At 50.4% G+C, this 22,326-nt stretch overlaps 1 protein-coding gene across 4 annotated transcripts in view; it reads right to left on the bottom strand.

Moving 5' to 3' along the window:
- Positions 1–22,326, bottom strand: part of LOC123773148 (uncharacterized) — a 284,850-nt gene that overhangs the window by 121,772 nt on the left and 140,752 nt on the right. For all 4 annotated transcript variants that reach the window (XM_069315182.1, XM_069315181.1, XM_069315183.1 and 1 more), the window contains one exon: positions 14,368–14,772. In XM_069315182.1, coding sequence (XP_069171283.1) covers positions 14,368–14,772 — 405 coding nt within the window. The remainder of the gene's footprint in view (positions 1–14,367; positions 14,773–22,326) is intronic.

Raw genomic sequence — 22,326 nt, 5'->3', positions numbered from 1 at the left:
TCTGGGGAGGGGCTGTGTGGTCGGGCTGAGGGCTGGGGGAGGGTTCAGTGCTGGTTGAGGGCTGGCTGAGGGCTAGCTGAGGGCTAGCTGAGGGCTGGCTGAGGGCTAGGGGAGGGTTCAGTGCTGGTTGAGGGCTGGCTGAGGGCTAGCTGAGGGCTAGCTGAGGGCTGGCTGAGGACTAGGAGATGACTAGGGATACAAAACAAAGGGCCCGATTGAGGTTGCTGGGAGATATTAGTTATAAGGACGGCCTAATAGGAACGGGAGGGGGGGTAGGGGGTGGGGGAGGGACGGAGAAAGGAAGGGAGGCCTATTGAGAAACCAGGAGGGGGGGGGTAGAGGGGGGGGGAAGGTCCTGACAGGTAAAGCTATCTTAAACATCAATTTCCTGGCGATATTGGCTGAGCGGAGTAGTTACCGCCGCCCCACACTCACACCTGTGGCTAATAACACACTGGTTTATATAGCACCTGTCTTAACCTCTCAAGGTAGCAGGGACATCAGTGTCTGCGTGTGTTTCACCTAGTTGTGCTTGCGGGGGGTTGAGCTCTGGCCCTTTCGGCCCGCCTCTCTACTGTTAATCAACTGTTTCTACTACTACTTTTTTTCCACACCACACACACACCCTAGGAAGCAGCCCGTGACAGCTGACTAACTCCCAGGTACCTACTTACTGCTAGGTAACAAGGGCATAGGGTGAAAGAAACTCTGCCCATCGTTTCTCGCTGGCGCCCGGGTTCGAACCCGGGAGCACAGGATCACGTTTGGTCCACAGGTGTGTATGTGTGTGTATGTGTGTGTATGTGTGTGTGTATGTATCTTACTCAAATCCTTAATCTGATCCTTAAGCAATTCCTTAACTGTAGCCTCTGTTTAACGCAACAGTAAAATGTGTACTTGGATGAAAAAACGATTCTTCGCGGCAGGGGATCGTATTCCAGGGACCATAGGATTAAGGACTTGCCTGAAACGCTACGCGTACTAGTGGCTCTACAAGAATGTAACAACTCTTGTATATATCTCAAAATAAAAAAACAAATGGCTTCTAGAGTTTGATAACCTGAGCATGATCACCACATACAAAATTCTCAGGAATATTGATAGGGGTACAAAAAGGACATATTCAAGACGGGTGGTACTCGCACAAGGCGACACAAGCGGAAACAAAGTACTCAAATGAGCCACATAGACATTTGTAAGAACTTTTTTAATGTCAGAGTAGTTGATGCACTATGCCTGAGGCAGTGGTGTGGTGGAGGCTGACTCCATACACAGTTTCAAGTGTAGATATGATAGAGCCCAATTAGATGACTGCACACCGACCGGACAGCACGCTGGACTTGTAATCTTGTGGTCCTGGGTTCGATCCCAGGCGCCGGCGAGAAACAATGGGCAGAATTTCTTTCACCCTATGCCCCTGTTACCTAGCAGTAAAATAGGTACCTGGGTGTTAGTCAGCTGTCACGGGCTGCTTCCTGGGGGTGGAGGCCTGGTCGAGGACCGGGCCGCATGGACACTAAAAGCCCCGAAATCATCTCAAGATAACACCCAGGGACTCCATCCTGACTCCCAGGATGGAGTCCGTAGCAGCTGCCCCTGGTTCCTATTTACTACTAGGGAGAACAGACGCATGAGCTGAAAGGGAAACGCTGCCAAACTGTTCTGCAGCGGCCGGGATCTGAACCCTTGGACTTACGTGTGTGAATTCCACCTCTAAACCATGGAACCCCCTCCCCCCCCTCTCTGTCTGTCTGTCTGTCTCTCTCTCTCTCTCTCTCTCTCTCTCTCTCTCTCTCTCTCTCTCTCTCTCTCTCTCTCTCTGTCTCTCTGTTGTCTCTCTCTCTCTCTCTCTCTCTCTCTCTCTCTCTCTCTCTCTCTCTCTCTCTCTCTCTCTCACTCACACACTAGGGTGAGAGGTAGTGAGAGGCAACTACCTCGGTGTTAGGTAACGGAACAGCACCCCGGATGAAGTAATTGGCCAGGTCAGAGGTCAGGGGTCAAGACGTACAAATAGAAGAAGGGACATGGAGAGAACTTGATAATTGTAGCGAGACGGGGAGGATGATCTTAGTGGAGGGAGAGAGGTGAGGAGTGAGGGAGGAGAGGTGAGGAGTGAGGGAGAGAGGTGAGGAGTGAGGAGGAGAGGTGAGGAGTGAGGAGCTATGAGGGGTAAGGAGACTAGGAGCCTTACACACACACACACACACACACACACACACACACACACACACACACACACACACACACACACACACACACACACACACACACACACACACACACACACACGCAGCACCCTGACAAGGGTACCAGCTACAGTTTACCAAACACAGGACCAGAGAGCCAGAGCTCAACCCCCGCAAACACAACTAGGTGAGTACACACACACCGTGTCAGCAAGGCGGACAGCTCGCCAACCATAACTTCATATATATTCAAGAGTTCTTACATTCTTGTACAGCCAAATCGTTTAACAACCAGGTACCCATTCACCGCTGGGTGAACAGAGGCATACGGTTAAGGAAAGGAGAAGGAAAATGAAAATCACGTACACATAGATAACACGAAATAAAAGCGGGAGTGGAAATGAGTGAGGTAAGGGGGGAGGGGAAGGGGGGGTCTGGGGCAGGGGGGGGGGTCTGGGGCAGGGGGGGGGGTCTGGGGCAGGGGGGGGGGGTCTGGGGGGGCTGGGGGGGAGGTGGGTAAGATAAAGAAATGAAATAAACAGGAAATTCCAGACTGCTGCATCACTCCCCCCCCCGCCCCCCCCCCCTTCCCCCGCCCCCCCCCCCCCCCCCCCCCTCCCCCTGAGGCAATGTTTCAGGCCGGGGGACGAAATACAACAACAACAACTACAGCCTCTGGAACTAAACTAATAATACAGTTGTATTTATCACGACGCTGTTACTGATTCATTGTACGCAACGCGTTATAGAAGGTCCGACGCAACAGTGACGCAAGGGAGAGACGCAAGAGAGACGCAATAACCTCAAGGTAAGATAACCTCAAGGTAAGATAACCTCAAGGTAAGATAACCTCAAGGTAAGATAACCTCAAGGTAAGATAACCTCAAGGTAAGATAACTTCAGGGTAAGATAATTTCAAGGTAAGATAACTTCAAGGTAAGATAACTTCAAGGTAAGATAACCTCAAGGTAAGATAACTTCAAGGTAAGATAACTTCAAGGTAAGATAACTTCAAGGTAAGATAACTTCAAGGTAAGATAACTTCAAGGTAAGATAACTTCAAGGTAAGATAACTTCAAGGTTATCACATAATTTACGCTTCCATTCACTATCATTAACAGGTGTTTAAAACTGCCACTGCGTATCCCAGCCTGAGCTGCAGGTGTGGAGTCGGGTGTGTGCATGTGTGTGCACATACACATATGTATATCTGACACTACCAGTCACGTGTACACATCACTTACGTGTACATAACATTCACGTACCTTGTACGTAAAGAAAATATTATAAATATATATAATATTATAAATATATAAAAATAATATTAATAAAGAATCTTGAGGCGGAAATCATCTTCCAGATTGCATGAGTAGTGTCCATACCTGGATCTTACCTAGAGAAGGTCTCGAGAGTTCCCGAGCCCGGCCCGAGGTCAGGCTCGACTTGTGATAACTTGGTCCACCAGGGTGTTGCTGCTTGCAGCGGCCCGCAGGCCCCACATGTCCACTACAGCCTGGTTGGTCCGGCACTCTTTGCAAGAACTTATTTAATTAGTTCTTGGAGACTTGTACCTTTGTTCTGGTAATATGTATAATGCTTGCTGGTGTTGTATGATGACCGAGTATGCTGGGAGGGTGTTGTATGATGTCCGAGTATACTTAGAAAGTATACAGTATACCTAGTATGTCAGTATTCTGCACATTTAAAGAGAAGCTACAGTTAATGGAGGACTGGAATATACGAAAGGTGTGTGTATGACATACGTGGGATGTATACACGTGACTCTATGTATAGCAGGCTCATCATACAACACCCCCCCCCTGACCCATCATACAACACCCCCCCCCACACACCCCACCCGCCCCATTATCCCCCCCCCCCTCGCTTGTGCTACTTGGAGCGTAGCAGGGAACGCACCGGACCGTAGCGTGGGTTACTTTACCCAAAAAATACACACACGACACAGACCAAGGAGCTATACGCTTGGGCACATATACACACACACATATACGCAGTCATACACCAAATACGGGTGAAATACATAATGTTATTCACCCTTGTAATTTTGCAATGATTGTAGCTTGATGTCCATGTCTACACACACACACACACACACACACACACACGCACACACACACACGCACGCAAGCACAACTAGGTGAGTACACACCCAAAAGTAAAATACTCACATATACAACTCTAATCAAAGATTTCATCGTCTAGCTCTCCTGGTTTTACCTGTACCTGCTCTCGAGAGTTACCCCCTTAGTCTCGCTGTATCACAACCTGAAGGCTTACTTCCCCCCCCCCCCCCATGAAGATACAGGATCAGCTAGTCTATTGTGTGCTGTGAAATACAACAAATGACTCCGCTATGCAAATGTGTATCTAATTGTATTCAGGTACATACATGCACAGGTAAAAGGGCGGCTGGTGTATAAACGGTGTATACATACTCCAATTGCATTCTGTATGTATATATATACATATTAAAATACGTTGAGGACACTAAGCGCGTGTATGGTGTATTACGCTTGGGAAAGAGCGCCCCTGTGAGCTTCGCAACAGGCTAACGACATCGTAAGTGAGAACAAGCCCATTACCTCCCCTCGTTAGCGGGACCGCCGGGAGAGTTGTTATCGACTCCGGGCTACCGCTCTCAACTGCCAATTCAGAGACGGTAGCCAACTGCCTAGTTTACACAAGACCAGCCAAGCCGGTCCATCAACCGTGAAGAGCTCAGTTCCCCAGGGTACTGTGCTTGCTCCAGTACTTTTTCTCATCCTCATATCGGACATAGACAAGAACCCAATCTATAGAACAAATCCACAAGGGCCGTGACGAGGATTCGAACCTGCGTCCGGGAGCATCCCAGACACTGCCTTATCTATAGTACTGTATCATCCTTTGCAGATGACACTAGGATCTTCATGAGAGTAGGCAACATAGAGGACACGGCAAACCTCCAATCAGATGTAAATCAGGTCTTTCTATGGGCTACAGAAAATAATATGGTGTTTAATGAAGATAAGTTGAGGCTCATGCGCTATGGAAAAAATGAAAATATAAAAACGGAAACCACGTACAAAACTCAGGCAAATCATAACATAGAACGAAAAGGCAATGTAAAGGATCTGGGTGTACTCATGTCGGAAGACCTTACCTTTAAAGAACACAATAAAGTAGCCGTCACAACTGCAAGAAAAATGACAGGTTGGATAACAAGAACTTTTCACACTAGAGATGCTATACCGATGATGATACTCTTCAAGACCTTAGTGCTCTCTAGAGTGGAGTACTGCTGCACAATGACAGCCCCTTTCAAAGCTGGAGAAATTGCTGACCTGGAGAGCGTGCAGAGAACCTTTACTGCTAGAATCCACTCAGTAAAACATCTAAACTATTGGGACCGACTAAAGAGCCTAAATCTGTATTCTCTTAAGCACATGAGGGAGAGATACATAATAATTTACACGTGGAAAATATTAGAGGGGCTGGTCCCAAACCTGTACACAGAAATAACATCACATGAGACCAGAAGGCATGGCAGGATGTGCAGAATATCCTCGTTGAAGAGCAGAGGTGCAACAGGTACTCTGAGAGAGAACTCTATCAGCATCAGAGGCCCGAGACTGTTCAACACGCTTCCACTACACATAAGGGGCATAACTGGCCGACCCCTCACAGTGTTCAAGAGAGAACTCTATCAACATCAGAGGCCCGAGACTGTTCAACACGCTTCCACTACACATAAGGGACATAACTGGCCGACCCCTCACAGTGTTCAAGAGAGAACTCTATCAACATCAGAGGCCCGAGACTGTTCAACACGCTTCCACTACACATAAGGGGCATAACTGGCCGACCCCTCACAGTGTTCAAGAGAGAACTCTATCAACATCAGAGGCCCGAGACTGTTCAACACGCTTCCACTTCACATAAGGGGCATAACTGGCCGACCCCTCACAGTGTTCAAGAGAGAACTATCAACATCAGAGGCCCGAGACTGTTCAACACGCTTCCACTACACACAAGGGGCATAACTGGCCGACCCCTCACAGTGTTCAAGAGAGAACTGGATAAGCACCTCCAAAGGATACCTGATCAACCAGGCTGTGACTCATACGTCAGGCTGCGAGCAGCCGCGTCCAACAGCCTGGTTGACCAGTCCAGCAAGGAAAAGGTCTGATCAACGACCGGGCCGCGGGGACGCTGAGCCCCCGAAAACACCTCAAGGTAATGCCCCTCATCACTCTTGTGTCACTATGTTATTAATTTACAGATCGCCGACCACAACAGGTAAACCGGTAAACAGCAGTTTGAACGACTGCGCGACGGAGGCTGGTCTTGTGTAAACTAGGCTGGTCTTTGGGCTGGTCTGAAGGTTGGTCTGAAGGCTGGTCTGAGGGCTGGTCTGAAGGCTGGTCTGAGGGCTGGTCTTTGGGCTGGTCTGAAGGCTGGTCTGAAGGCTGGTCTGAAGGCTGGTCTGAAATTGAGACCACGACCGTACGCAACACCTGGACAGGTGAGGGGGAGTGAAGGGGAGTGAAGAGTACCACCCAGGAGCTCTGGCTGCGGGCCGCTCCAAGCAACAGCCTGGTGGACCAAACTCTCACAAGTCAAGCCTGGCCTCGGGCCGGGCTTGAGGAGTAGAAGAACTCCCAGAACCCCATCAACCAGGTTGTGAGTGGTGAAGGAACACGCAACAAAGCCCCCATGAGGAAGGCATCCCGGATCAAACCAACACAAAACTTAGACAAGTTAGCATCTTTATTCTCAGAAAATATTGAGTATTTGCGTCCACCTGCGTCTCCATAGCAACGGAAACGACGCTGAAGTGAGGGGAAATCTGGCAACGGGAACGACGGTAGTGTGAGAGAGGAACCAGCGGCCCCTTTTCCCTCTCCTAGCATTTCTTCTCTTCATCTCTAACCTTTTCCCTTCTCTTCTCTCTCCCTTCTTTCCCCTCCCTTCACTCTACCCTCCCCTTCCCCTCCCTAGTCCACATTTCCGCCAGTGACACCTTCAAGATCTACGCCACCGGGACTCGGAAATTCCAGGTGTGTGTGTGTGTGTGTGTGTGTGTGTGTGTGTGTGTGTGTGTGTGTGTGTGTGTGTGTGTGTGTGTGTGTGTGTGTGTGTGTGTGTGTAATTACCTAAGTGTAGTTACAGGATGAGAGCTACGCTCGTGGTGTCCCGTCTTCCCAGCACTCTTTGTCATATAACGCTTTGAAACTGCTGACGGTCTTGGCCTCCACCACCTTCTTACCTAACTTGTTCCAACCGTCTACCACTCTGTTTGCGAAAGTGAATTTTCTTATATTTCTTCGACATCTGTGTTTAGCTAGTTTATATCTATGACCTCTTGTTCTTAAAGTTCCAGGTCTCAGGAAATCTTCCCTATCGATTTTATCAATTCCTAATACTATTTTGTATGTAGTGATCATATCACCTCTTTTTCTTGTCTTCTAGTTTTGGCATATTTAATGCCTCTAACCTCTCCTCGTAGCTCTTGCCCTTCAGTTCTGGGAGCCACTTAGTAGCGTGTCTTTGCACCTTTTCCAGTTTGTTGATGTGCTTCTTAAGATATGGGCACCACACAACCGCTGCATATTCTAGCTTTGGCCTAACAAAAGTCGTGAACAATTTCTTTAGTATATCGCCATCCATGTATTTAAAAGCAATTCTGAAGTTAGAAAGCGTGGCATAGGCTCCTCGCACAATATTCTTTATGTGGTCCTCAGGTGATAGTTTTCTATCTAGAACCACCAATAGATCTCTTTATCGGAATTCTTTAAAGATTTCTCACATAATATATAGGTTGTATGGGGTCTATGTTCTCGTATTCTACATTGTGTGTGGTGTGCGTGGGCGACAAGCTACAGCTCTGAGGCCCCGCCTCTGCCTCTTCAATCAGCTGTTGAACACGTTCTACGAACGGTTCAATTGGGTACTGTTTTCTCCTCGTTTGTGTCTCCTCACTCGAGCCCCCCCGCGAGTAGGTTCCGGTGTGTGTGTGTAGGCCTATGTGTAGGGGACCTACGGGAGAGTTCGAGAACAACTAAATCTCTGACGAAGTAGAAATCTAATAATCATTTTGCACTAATCTCCCGTCACCCGTCACCTGTCTTCCGTCTCCCGTCGCCACACTCCTGCCGCCAGAAAAAGGGTCACATTAAACAATCCATCCAAGGACGCAGCCACAAAAACAGAAACAAAGATACAATAAGACATGTTTAAGGTCGTGCGTGAGGCCAACTTGGGTGCTGGCCAGAGAGAGAGAGAGAGAGAGAGAGAGAGAGAGAGAGAGAGAGAGAGAGAGAGAGAGAGAGAGAGAGAGAGAGAGAGGGAGAGAGAGAGAGAGCGAGAGAGAGAGAGAGAGAGAGAGAGAGAGAGAGAGAGAGAGAGAGAGAGAGAGGGAGAGAGAGAGCGAGAGAGAGAGAGAGAGAGAGAGAGAGAGAGAGAGAGAGAGAGAGAGAGAGAGAGAGAGAGAGAGAGAGAGAGAGAGAGAGAGAGAGAGAGAGAGAGAGAGAGAGAAAGAGAGAGAGAGAAAGGGAGAGAGAGATATCCCAGCTGTGCCACCACCAGCTGACCCCCCCACCACAAGGTACGAGACTCACAATGCTAATCATAACTCGGTCAACCAAAAGATATCTATCGCACCCCCTCCCATATCTTATCTATCATCTCCTCAATCGTTCTCCCTCATCTTCCCGTTCCCCAAGAACACATTGTCTGTGGACCCAGGGACCAGGTGAGAGCAGCATCGCTGTGTTTTTGTTTACATGCGCGACCTTTCATCGCGCAGGTATTTCCTCCCCCGCCGCATCGTACCTCCGCCACCCCGGAATGAATGGTGGCTGGGTTGCTAACTCGCCCCAATTACCCTAATTTATTTTTCCACCGTTTGAACACCGAGTTCAACTTCGTCTTTTTCGTCGATTCTTCTCCCTTTCAAACATCACGATGAAATATTATTGTGGTAGTAATTTCTAGCTTTACTATTTATTTATTTTTTTATTTTGGTATTAAATTTGGGAGAAAGGCATCCATCCCCCGTGGGTCATGGCCACTAGCCAAAATTTTTTTTTTCTATCACTAAGATATTTAAACTTTTCGTCGCTAGTGTGTGCCTATTTCTGCGAGAATAACCCGTCATTTAACGAAGCCGTAGGAGGTTTACTGTGAGGGAGGAGAGGAGACATGAGAGAGGCGGGACAGGAACCAGCTTAGCAGAGCCTTGCGCTTCCTCCTCCCTCCGGCGCTCAGGAAATTATCCAAACGTATATATAAACACCTGACGTCATTTCATCCTGCCGGTGCTCAGGAAATATACTAGCTCGCATATATTCCTACTTAAGCTTCTTTGTTCCGTCAAGGCCGTTGGATATGGAGGCCGCTAGGTGAATACAGATTCAAATAACCTTTAAATTCAATATTCACAACGTACCTCCTCTCAACACCTCTGTAAGCGATCAACTCTCTCTCTTATCAACTATCCACCGCTAGTCGCTATCACCAAGGCGTACCGGAACGTTAAGATATCGGAATCTGGGCGCGTCTAGTCAGATTTCACTTCTTAGCAACGCTTAGCCTTTGTAAGTCATGCAGCCCTCAAGCGGCGGCCGGGAGAGACTGGTTTATGAATACCGCTAAGTCGGGTTCGGCCTGAGAACGGCACGAAATAATTTCGGCGGTCCGTTAATCTTGACGGGGTGAGAATCCGGCTGCGCGCCTTCAGCTTACAAAAACAAAACATTGATGATTTGGAGCCGGTCGGCCGAGCGGACAGCACACTGGACTTGTGATCCTGTGGTCCTGGGTTCGATCCCAGGCGCCGGCGAGAAACAATGGGCAGAGTTTCTTTCACCCTATGCCCCTGTTACGTAGCAGTAAAATAGGTACCTGGGTGTTAGTCAGCTGTCACGGGCTGCTTCTGCAACCCGTTCTCGCAAATTTAATAAGTCAATATTGACTTATTAAATATGTGCATAGGTGACATACTTAACATAATAGATACCCTTAAAAAGATTCATAGAAAACACCGACCTTACCTAACCTACTTAGTATGTTAAGATAAGCATCTTATTGCTTCGTAATTACAATTATTACCTAACCTATAATAGGTATAGGCTAAGTAATAATTGTAATTACGAAGCAATAAGATGCTTATCTTAAGATACTAACAAGGTTAGGTAAGGTCGGTGTTTTCTATGAATCTTTTTAAGGGTATCTATTATGTTAAGTATGTCACCTATGCACGTAGTTAATAAGTCAATATTGACTTTACGAATTTGCGAGAACGGGTTGGCTTCCTGGGGGTGGAGGCCTGGTCGAGGACCGGGCCGCGGGGACGCTAAGCCCCGAAACCATCTCTAGGTAACCTCAAGGTAACCTCAAGGTAACCTCAAGGTATTAAACTCAAATTTAGGTAAAGAAACTTAAATAAGTTTAACCAAGTTTAGGTAAAGAAAGTAAGTAAAGGTTTTGGTAAACTTTAGGTAAACTAAAGTAATAGGAAAAAACTTATTGCTATATTTACATTACTTACTAAAGAAGGGCAATTTGCGAAACCTCTACATCTTCCCACAATCATGGCAGCTTTTCTTTACCTTTATTCAAACAGCTGATGAACCCCGAAGTACGGGAGTCTACACAGCCCTGCTCCTGTGCCAGGTAAGTCCACTACGGGCTCACCATAGTCCGTGCTACTTGCCCCGCTCCTGTGCCAGGTAAGTTACGGGCTCACCATAGCCCGTGCTACTTGCCCCGCTCCTGTGCCAGGTAAGTCCACTACGGGCTCACCATAGTCCGTGCTACTTGCCCCGCTCCTGTGCCAGGTAAGTCCACTACGGGCTCACCATAGTCCGTGCTACTTGCCCCGCTCCTGTGCCAGGTAAGTCCACTACGGGCTCACCATAGCCCGTGCTACTTGCCCTGCTCCTGTGCCAGGTAAGTCCACTACGGGCTCACCATAGTCCGTGCTACTTGCCCCGCTCCTGTGCCAGGTAAGTCCACTACGGGCTCACCATAGTCCGTGCTACTTGCCCCGCTCCTGTGCCAGGTAAGTCCACTACGGACTCACCATAGTCCGTGCTACTTGCCCCGCTCCTGTGCCAGGTAAGTCCACTACGGGCTCACCATAGTCCGTGCTACTTGCCCCGCTCCTGTGCCAGGTAAGTCCACTACGGGCTCACCATAGTCCGTGCTACTTGCCCCGCTCCTGTGCCAGGTAAGTCCACTACGGGCTCACCATAGTCCGTGCTACTTGCACCGCTCCTGTGCCAGGTAAGTCCACTACGGGCTCACCATAGTCCGTGCTACTTGCCCCGCTCCTGTGCCAGGTAAGTCCACTACGGGCTCACCATAGTCCGTGCTACTTGCCCCGCTCCTGTGCCAGGTAAGTCCACTACGGGCTCACCATAGTCCGTGCTACTTGCCCCGCTCCTGTGCCAGGTAAGTCCACTACGGGCTCACCATAGTCCGTGCTACTTGCCCCGCTCCTGTGCCAGGTAAGTCCACTACGGGCTCACCATAGTCCGTGCTACTTGCCCCGCTCCTGTGCCAGGTAAGTCCACTACGGGCTCACCATAGTCCGTGCTACTTGCACCGCTCCTGTGCCAGGTAAGTCCACTACGGGCTCACCATAGTCCGTGCTACTTGCCCCGCTCCTGTGCCAGGTAAGTCCACTACGGGCTCACCATAGTCCGTGCTGAATCTATAACAACAACAACCCTTAAGTACTATCAGGTTGTTTACAATCATTAAACTGGTCTTCCGAGACTCCTCCATAAACAACTTTGTGTTGAGTGAGTGTTCGTTGCGCTTCGGGCGCGCATTTTGTTTACTTAAATATCAACAAAGCCGCCATGATGGAGATAAGAGGTACGCACCTCGTAAGCGAACACGTAAGTGCTGTGTTGAATGGTGGTTGATACCTGATTAACCAGCCAGTAGATGCATTCAACAGCCTGGTTGACCAGACTACTAACCAGGAGGAGGCTTGGTTGGAGACCGGGCCGCGGGAATGTTAATCCCCGGTACCACCAACAACAGGTAGCCAACAGGTAGGTAGTATCCAACTACTGTGGTCTACTCAAAGGTCATGGTAAACTCACCAGGTTTACTCAACCACCAAGGCCAACTCAACCACCATGATGTCAACCACCAAGGCCAACTCAACCACCATGATGTCAACCACCAAGGCCTACCCAACCACCATGATGTCAACCACCAAGGCCTACTCAACCACCATGATGTCAACCACCAAGGCCTACTCAACCACCATGATGTCAACCACCAAGGCCTACTCAACCACCATGATGTCAACCACCAAGGCCTACTCAACCACCATGATGTCAACCACCAAGGCTTACTCAACCACCATGATGTCAACCACCAAGGCCTACTCAACCACCATGATGTCAACCACCAAGGCCTACTCAACCACCATGATGTCAACCACCAAGGCCTACTCAACCACCATGGTGTCAACCACCAAGGCCTACTCAACCACCATGATGTCAACCACCAAGGCCTACTCAACCACCATGATGTCAACCACCAAGGCTTACTCAACCACCATGATGTCAACCACCAAGGCCTACTCAACCACCATGGTGTCAACCACCAAGGCCTACTCAACCACCATGATGTCAACCACCAAGGCCTACCCAACCACCATGATGTCAGCAACTATGGCCTACCCAACCATCATGGTCTTAAGCACCAAGGCCTACCCAACCACCATGATTTCAGCAACCATGGTGTAAGGAACCATGATTCACTCAGCACAGTACAAAACATTGCCTGGTCACGGAGGAAGCACGGAGCCAGGGGGGGGATACTGGTGGGGGCTGACGGGGTGGGGGTGTTAGGGGGGGAGGGGTATGGGGGTGGGGGTGTAGGGGGTGGGGGGGTGTTGGGGGGGGGAGGGGACCAGTGAGGGTGTGGGTTTTTTTATGTGTTGAGTCAAGAAGATGGAGAGGTGCAGGTGTAGGAAAACGTTTTGGAATATGTGGAATACAAGGATGATATGTGATGGCGGGCGGACTGTCCGCCTCGCTGACACGACGTTTGATAAGCTAAGCTTGCTCTCTCTCTCTCTCTCTCTCTCTCTCTCTCTCTCTCTCTCTCTCTCTCTCTCTCTCTCTCTCTCTCACAGCTCCCTGACGAGAGAAGGGTTCCCCATGTGTATTTCAATATATATGGATGACTATAGATGCTTTTTCTGTAGCACATATTTACACACATATAGACTTGCAGTATATGTTTTGATGTTTTGCCTAAGAGTAAAGGGGATGAGTGTTCGTTTAATGTAGGGGTGTGTGGTTTAGGGGTGGTGTAGGGGTGGTGTAGGGGTGGTGTAGGGGTGGTGTAGGGGTGGTGTAGGGGAGGTTTAGGGGTGGTGTTGGGGTGGTGTAGGGGAGGTTTAGGGGTGGTTTAGGGGTGGTGTAGGGGTAGTTTAGGGGTGGTGTAGGGGTGGTGTAGGGGTAGTTTAAGGGTGGTTTAGGGGTGGTGTAGGGGTAGTTAAGGGGTGGTGTAGAGGTGGTGTAGGGGTGGGGGTGATCACAGGAGAGGGTCTCCAACGCCTTTAGGGGTTGGCGTGTTGGAGTGACTAATGGGTAGGCGAGATGGGAGGGAAGGGGGGGGGGTGTTAGAGTGCTTAAGGGAGGGGGAAGGGAAAGAGGTTTAATGGGAAGAGTGTGAGGGAGCGAGGGGGAGGGAATACTACTTCCCTATCAGTACTTACCTACCAGCCTTGTTGTACCTTTTGCGTTATAAGTCAACTATTCTAACGCTCGGATTCTCTGTCGAATCTGGCCTTACAATTGGAGATGGAGGTGGCTTGTACAACTTCTTTTCAGTCTATTCCACTTGTTGGCCACCCGTACACGGTTATCTTGAGGTTATCTTGAGATGATTTCGGGGCTTTTAGTGTCCCCGCGGCCCGGTCCTCGACCAGGCCTCCACCCCCAGGAAGCAGCCCGTGACAGCTGACCAACACCCAGGAACCTATTTTACTGCTAGGTAACAGGGGCATTCAGGGTGAAAGAAACTCTGGCCATTGTTTCTCGCCGTCGCCTGGGATCGAACCCGGGACCACAGGATCACAAGTCCAGCGTGCTGTCCGCTCGGCCGACCGGCTCCATAAACCCTTAACCCTAAACCCTTAACGTACCTGGCGTAGGAGAGAGTGAGAGAGTCCTCCTCGGCTTCAACGTTATCCGCCGGCCTGTGAGCGTGCCCAGGTCCACCCCGGTGCCCAGGTCCACCCCGGTGCCCAGACCCACCCCGGTGCCCAGACCCACCCCGGTGCCCAGGCCCCGGTCCTCATGGGTGGCCTCTGGGGCATTGTGGGACCCATGGTCACCCGTGTGGGTCTCCAGCAGGTCTTTGGTGGGTTCCTGGGCTTGGTGGGCGAGAGTGGGGGCAGTGGGCAGGGCGTGCAGGGGCTGGGCGGGCAAGGAGAAGAGAGCGGTTGCCATGGTGGTGATGGTGATGGATGGTGGTGGATGTGGTGGTTGTGGTGGTGGTGGTGGTGGTGACCTACGGTGGTCATTACATCCTCCAGATGCTGCTTCTCCTGTAGGTGGAGAGAGAGTCATGGGTTAGTCATGCTAACGACAGATAAATATACACATTGAACACACATTATACACATTAATATATATGTATATATACATGTGTAATTTTATATATATGTAGTTACGAATGCACAAGGACTAAGACAAACATCACATACACTGGGGGTCCCACGGGTACTCTCTCGGGCTGAAGCTCACAGTACATCACATGCGGGTTCACTCCTTCATATATGACTTCTACATTTTCAGTATTGCTTTCTAAACAAGGCCAGGGTGCTGCTAGGAACCCAGGGGTGCTGCTAGGAACCCAGGGGTGCTGCTAGGAACCCAGGGGAGCTGCTAGGAACCCAGGGGTGCTGCTGGGAACCCAGGGGTGCTGCTAGGAACCCAGGGGTGCTGCTAGGAACCCAGGGGTGCTGCTAGGAACCCAGGGGAGCTGCTAGGAACCCAGGGGTGCTGCTAGGAACCAAGGGGTGCTGCTAGGAACCCGGAGGGTGCTGCTAGGAACCCAGGGGTGCTGCTAGGAACCCAGGGGTGCTGCTAGGAACCCAGGGGTGCTGCTAGGAACCCAGGGGTGCTGCTAGGAACCCAGGGGTGCTGCTAGGAACCCAGGGGTGCTGCTAGGAACCCAGGGGTGCTGCTAGGAACCCAGGGGTGCTGCTAGGAACCCAGGGGTGCTGCTAGGAACCCAGGGGTGCTGCTAGGAACCCAGGGGTGCTGCTGGGAACCCAGGGGTGCTGCTAGGAACCCTGGGGTGCTGCTGGGAACCCAGGGGTGCTGCTAGGAACCCAGGGGTGCTGCTAGGAACCCAGGGGTGCTGCTAGGAACCCAGGGGTGCTGCTAGGAACCCAGGGGTGCTGCTAGGAACCCAGGGGTGCTGCTAGGAACCCAGGGGTGCTGCTAGGAACCCAGGGGTGCTGCTAGGAACCCAGGGGTGCTGCTGGGAACCCAGGGGTGCTGCTAGGAACCCGAGGGTGCTGCTAGGAACCCAGGGGTGCTGCTGGGAACCCAGGGGTGCTGCTAGGAACCCAGGGGTGCTGCTAGGAGCCCGGAGGGTGCTGCTAGGAACCCAGGGGTGAACCCAGGGGTGCTGCTAGGAACCCGGAGGGTGCTGCTAGGAACCCGGAGGGTGCTGCTAGGAACCCGGGGATGCTGCTAGGAACCCAGGGGTGCTGCTATTAACCCAGGGGTGCTGCTAGGAACCCAGGGATGCTGCTAGGAACCCAGGGATGCTGCTAGGATCTCAATTAACTCGACAGTGATGGACAGGAAGATTGACAGCCAATCTCAGTTCATCTCCCAGCTCTAATCACTGTTAACAAGACTAAACAAGGAACACCAAATGCACTTAATTTATCATTTGGCTTGGCCTTAATTTGCCCGGGGGGGGGGGGGGGGAGGGAGGCAGGTCACTGTGCTTCTAATGGCCTCAGCTGGGACAGGAAGCCAGCGGCTTGTTAAGGGTCTCCCGCTGTTGCAGAAGTGTCAGGAGAAAGGTAAGGTAATTACGAGAAGAAAGCACTAAGGCGGTACGACTATAGCACTTATAAAAGGTATATATAAGGACAAGGAGCTGGGATAGGGGGCATCTACGGGCTCACCATAGCCCGTGCTACTTGGAACGTTTTGTTCCAAGTAGCGAATCTTAAACAACAACAATGGGGAGGAGGGGCGAAAGGAATGGTTGCCCACCACCTGGAAACATCGGGAATCGAACACTGACCTCGCAAGATTTAACGTGATCCTACGTTCATTTAAGGTTGAACGCGTTCCAAGGAAGGAAGGAATTATCAAGGGAAAGCACCAAGCCATTACGACTATATAGCACTGGGAAGGGGTCAGGATATGGATTTGGGATGGGACGGGGGAAAGGAATGGTGCCCAACTACTTGTAGACGGTCGGGGATTGAACGCCGACCTGCATGAAGAGAGACCGTCGTTCTACCGTCCAGCCCAAGACCAGTGAGAGGCCGTACCCACTTAACAATGCCATTCAACTCTCCCGCTTCAAGAGACTATCTTATCTTGAGGTTATCTTGAGATGATTTCGGGGCTTTTCAGTGTCCCCGCGGCCCGGTCCTCGACCAGGCCTCCACCCCCAGGAAGCAGCCCGTGACAGCTGACTAACACCCAGGTACCTATTTTACTGCTAGGTAACAGGGGGCATAGGGTGAAAGAAACTCTGCCCATTGTTTCTCTATATACTAAGAAGACTGTAATAGTTTCCCTTTAGGTTGCTAACTCAAACAAGTGTTTAGGGTGGTTAAGCGTGACTGAGTGGCCTCACTCAATGGCCATTAGCCGGTCACGCTCAATGGTTCGAGCTTGTTCACCATTGTTCACCATGGCGGACAGCACACAGGACTTGTGATCCTGTAGTCCCGGGTTCGATCCCGGGCGCCGGCGAGAAACAATGGGCAGAGTTTCTTTCACCCTATGCCCCTGTTACCTAGCAGTAAAATAGGTACCTGGGTGTTAGTCAGCTGTCACGGGCTGCTTCCTGGGGGTGGAGGCCTGGTCGAGGACCGGGCCGCGGGGACACTAAAACCCCGAAATCATCTCAAGATAACCTCAAGATATGGTGACAGCCCGGCGGCGGCTGCTCCTGCTGCTGGCGTTCGAATCCTCTGCCGTAGCTGTGGATGGAGGTGGCTTCTACAACCTCCGCTTTCCCTACATTTCATTTGTTGACTCACCGTACATTTCCATACATTCCTCCGGCCACCTCCAAAGGCTACCTGATCAACTAGCCTGTTATCTATACGTCAGGCTGCGAGCAGCTGCCTCCAACAGCCTGGTTGACCAGATCACCAACCAGGAAGCCTAGTCAGAGACCGGGCCGCAGGGACGTTGATTCCCGGAATCAAGAGGTAGACAAGAGGTAGGGTAGGTAGTTATTGAGTCTCTCAGTTGCTCTATTGTTGTCTCACTTAGTCCTCTCAGTCCTCACTTAGTCCTCACTTAGTCCTCACTTAGTCCTCACTTAGTGCCCCTTAGTCCTCACTTAGTCCTCACTCAGTCCTCACTTAGTCCTCACTCAGTCCTCACTTAGTCCTCACTTAGTCCTCACTTAGTCCTCACTTAGTCCTCACTTAGTGCCCCTTAGTCCTCACTTAGTCCTCACTTAGTCCTCACTTAGCCCTCACTTAGTCCTCACTTAGTCCTCACTTAGTGCCCCTTAGTCCTCACTTAGTCCTCACTTAGTCCTCACTTAGTCCTCACTTAGTCCTCACTTAGTCCTCACTTAGTCCTCACTTAGTGCCCCTTAGTCCTCACTTAGTCCTCACTTAGTCCTCACTTAGTCCTCACTTAGTGCCCCTTAGTCCTCACTTAGTCCTCACTTAGTCCTCACTTAGTCCTCACTTAGTCCTCACTTAGTCCTCACTTAGTGCCCCTTAGTCCTCACTTAGTCCTCACTTAGTCCTCACTTAGTCCTCACTTAGTGCCCCTTAGTCCTCACTTAGTCCTCACTTAGTCCTCACTTAGTCCTCACTTAGTGCTCACTTAGTCCTCTTACCTCTGCCACTAATCTTACAAACTTCTACATGTCTTACATGTTAAGAGTTGTTCCACGCGGTGAGGAATTCAAGTGGGTGATAAAGTAGTTTAATATCGGTCTTGTAGTAGTCGTAATTCAACTATGTAAATGACGTTCTAATACACACAGAAATCACAATAGCCTGATGTATCAAATCAAATATGTTCCAATCCGGCGCATTTGGTCACGTCCCGTACGTAGGTTCGATCCCTTATCACGAAGCATTGTGGATTTGTTCAAGTATGTAATGTTTGGCAGCGTTGGCTGTACTGCCCATGTTGTCCTGTGTGTTACCGCAAGGTGGGCAACCTCCTCCCCTCCCAGTCTTGGAGGTCTCGAACTCGGGTCTCTCTCCTTCCCACTCTTGTAGTTGCTTTTTCCTTATGGTGTAGCTGCCTTCTGCATGGTCTCTCTCTCTCTGTCTCTGTCTCTCTCTGTCTCTGTCTCATTCTCTCTCTCTCTCTCTCTCTCTCTCTCTCTCTCTCTCTCTCTCTCTCTCTCTCTCTCTCTCTCTCTCTCTCTCTCTCTCTCTCTCTCTCTCTCTCTCTCATTCTCTCTCTCTCTCATTCTCTCTCTCTCTCATTCTCTCTCTCTCTCATTCTCTCTCTCTCTCATTCTCTCTCTCTCTCTCTCTCTCTCTCTCTCTCTCTCTCTCTCTCTCTCTCTCTCTCTCTCTCTCTCTCTCATTCTCTCTCTCTCTCATTCTCTCTCTCTCTCATTCTCTCTCTCTCTCATTCTCTCTCTCTCTCATTCTCTCTCTCTCTCTCATTCTCTCTCTCTCTCATTCTCTCTCTCTCTCTCTCTCTCTCTCTCTCTCTCTCTCTCTCTCTCTCTCTCTCTCTCTCTCTCTCTCTCTCTCTCTCTCTCTCTCTCTATCCCAAGTTACAGACCTTAAACACTTGTTCCAACTGAGCTATAATTAAGTCGTTCATATTTGCATTATCTGTAAACTATGGCATGTACAAGCCTGTTCCCTCCGGTAAACCATCTACCTTAATAAATTAGGAACAGCAATGGTCCAAGGATCGAGCCCCAGGGAACCCCCCACCTGTCGTATCCCTCTAACTCTCCCACCTTCACTCTCACTATGACCCTTTGTTTCCCCTCGGTAAGGTACTTCATTACCCAAGTTTTTTTTTTAGTTAGAACAGCTTATTTCTCCTATTTGTACATCAGCTTTTCATGGGGAACATTAGCAAACGCCTCTCGGGAAGTTAGGAAGATGCAGTCTACCTGGCCTTCATTTTACTTCAGGGGGGTAATGGTAGATGCGACAGAGGTTAGAGAACAAGTACACACATATATACATACACATATGTATACAGACAAACATACATTCTGACACAGCCACACACACATACATACACCCTCACGCATTTCCTAAAACAGCCACACACAGACACCCCCCCCACACAGCCACACACAGACATACACCCTCACGCATTTCCTAAAACAGCCAAACACAGACATACATCCGAACCCCTAGTACACCCCCACACACAGATACACACCCCCACACAGACATACAGCCACACACAGACATACAGCCACACACCCCCACACAGACATACACCCTCACGCATTTCCTAAAACAGCCACACACAGCCACCCCCCCCCCCTTCACACAGACACCCCCCCCTCACACAGCCACACACAGACAAAGCTGTGCCAACAGACTACCCTGAAAATGATGGTGTGTGCTCACATAAGAGGCCTCAACAGTACCCTCACTATACACCGTCCCTCAAGGCCCGAAACACAGTGCTCTTATTCCACTATTCTACATTTTCTGATTCAGTTCATGGCTGCAATTACCCACTATTAAAAAAAATTATCTTGTCGTGAAAGAAGCCAACAGGAAGTTAGAAGTTGGTGCTGTGAGTGGGTGGAGCCCGTGGAGATTAGCCAATACCCATGCAGGGATCTCTCTCCCTCAAGATGATTGGCCAAATGTGTTCGAAGGAGGTCTTAGTTCCTCCGTGATTGGTTCGAAGCCTTTTGCGAAAACTTCGCCTCGGCCAATGAGACTGAAGAACCCGGTGATAGTGTAAGATAACAGCCCTGGCTCCCAATACCAACCCATCAAAGAGCTGGATAAGAGCCTGATAAGCAAGGCTGTACTACGTCAGACTGCAAGCACCAACAGCCTAACTAACCAAGAGACCTGGTCAGAAACCTGGCCCCTGGAGGTACTGAACCTTTGACCCCTACACAGTACAGTGAACACGTCTGGTCTGAAAGGTTCCAGTACTTGGTGCAGTCCACTCCACTAAACTGATCTATAATCCACATCTCTCTCTCTTCACTGCTATAATTCTCCACCTCTCTGGACACCCATCACTCGCCCCCACCCCCCACCTAATCCGCCCACGCCCACTATTCGCCGGACCGCTCACGCCCATCCTACACGGGCGGGCCCGCCCCCGCCCACCCATCCACCAAAGCCGACATCATTCGTAGCCAGCTGGCCGTGGTTCCTGCTTGCTCTCTCCCTCAGCACAGCCCTACTGGTACCCATACCAGACGGCCCCCTCCTGGTACCCCTACCAGACGGCCTCCTACTGGTACCCCTACCAGACGGCCCCCTCCAGGTACCCCTACCAGACGGCCCCCTCCAGGTACCCCTACCAGACGGCCCCCTCCAGGTACCCCTACCAGACGGCCCCCTCCTGGTACCCCTACCAGACGGCTTCCTCCTAGTACCCCTACCAGACGGTTTCCTCCTGGTACCCCTACCAGACGGCCCCCTCCTGGTACCCCTACCAGACGGCCCCCTCCAGGTACCCCTACCAGAATGGTGCCCAACCAAAGTGGTTGGGCACCATTCCTTTCCCCCCGTCCCATCCCAAATCCTTATCCTGACCCCTTCCCAGTGCTATATAGTCGTAATGCCTTGGAGTTGTCCCCTGATAATTCCCATTCCCCTATGACCTGATCAACCAGGCTGTGACTCATACATCAGACTGCGAGCAGCCGCGTTCAACAGCCTGGTTGATCAGTCCAGCAACCAGGAGGCCTGGTCGAGGACCGGACCGCGGGGAAGCTAAGCCCCGGAAGCACCTCAAAGGTATGACTGTAATATCTCCACTGCTCAAACAATGTATTAGCGATAAGACTTATCATTAATGTATAATGACTTACTGTTAATATATAGCTCTTGAAATAGAACATTCCGTATAGCTATCTTGAGGTTATCTTGAGATGATTTCGGGGCTTTAGTGTCCCCGCGGCCCGGTCCTTGACCAGGCCTCCACCCCCAGGAAGCAGCCCGTGACAGCTGACTAACTCCCAGGTACCTATTTACTGCTAGGTAACAGGGGCATTCAGGGTGAAAGAAACTTTTGCCCATTTGTTTCTGCCTCGTGCGGGAATCGAACCCGCGCCACAGAATTACGAGTCCTGCGCGCTATCCACCAGGCTACGAGGCCCCTACATCCCCTAGCTAGCTAGCTGCTAGCTGACATTGTAACTATAAGGTGTGAAGGATAGATGAAATTGTTTATGTAATAATCTAAGATGAGGTCTGATAAAGACCTTTTGTGCACTCTGTAATGCTTTTTGCGCTACCGCTCACAGGATGGGTATGGGGTGCACAATAAACTATCCGCCTAGTGAACCTTGCTCGCCTCTCACAGCTATTTGGTCTCCTGGGGCCAGATTCACGAAGCAGTTACGCAAGCACTTACGAACCTGTACATCTTTTCTCAATCTTTGGCGGCTTTGTTTACAATTATTAAACAGTTAATGAGCTCCGAAGCACCAGGAGGCTGTTTATAACAATAACAACAGTTGACTGGCAAGTTTTCATGCTTGTAAACTGTTTAATAAATGTAACCAAAGCCGTCAAAGATTGAGGAAAGATGTACAGGTTCGTGAGTACTTGCGTAACTGCTTCGTGAATCTGGGTCCAGCTGACCGAGTGAAGGGACGTGACCCCAGGCAGGTGGGAGGCTGGGCGCGCACACCACAACAATGTAACGGGGGGTGGGGGAAATAACTCTATCTTGTCCATTAT

The sequence above is a fragment of the Procambarus clarkii genome, chromosome 81, assembly GCF_040958095.1.
Source record: "Procambarus clarkii isolate CNS0578487 chromosome 81, FALCON_Pclarkii_2.0, whole genome shotgun sequence".
Taxonomy (NCBI): Eukaryota; Metazoa; Arthropoda; class Malacostraca; order Decapoda; family Cambaridae; genus Procambarus; species Procambarus clarkii.
The sequence above is the reverse complement of the archived record's forward strand: the minus strand, read 5'-3'. Positions and strand labels throughout refer to the sequence as shown.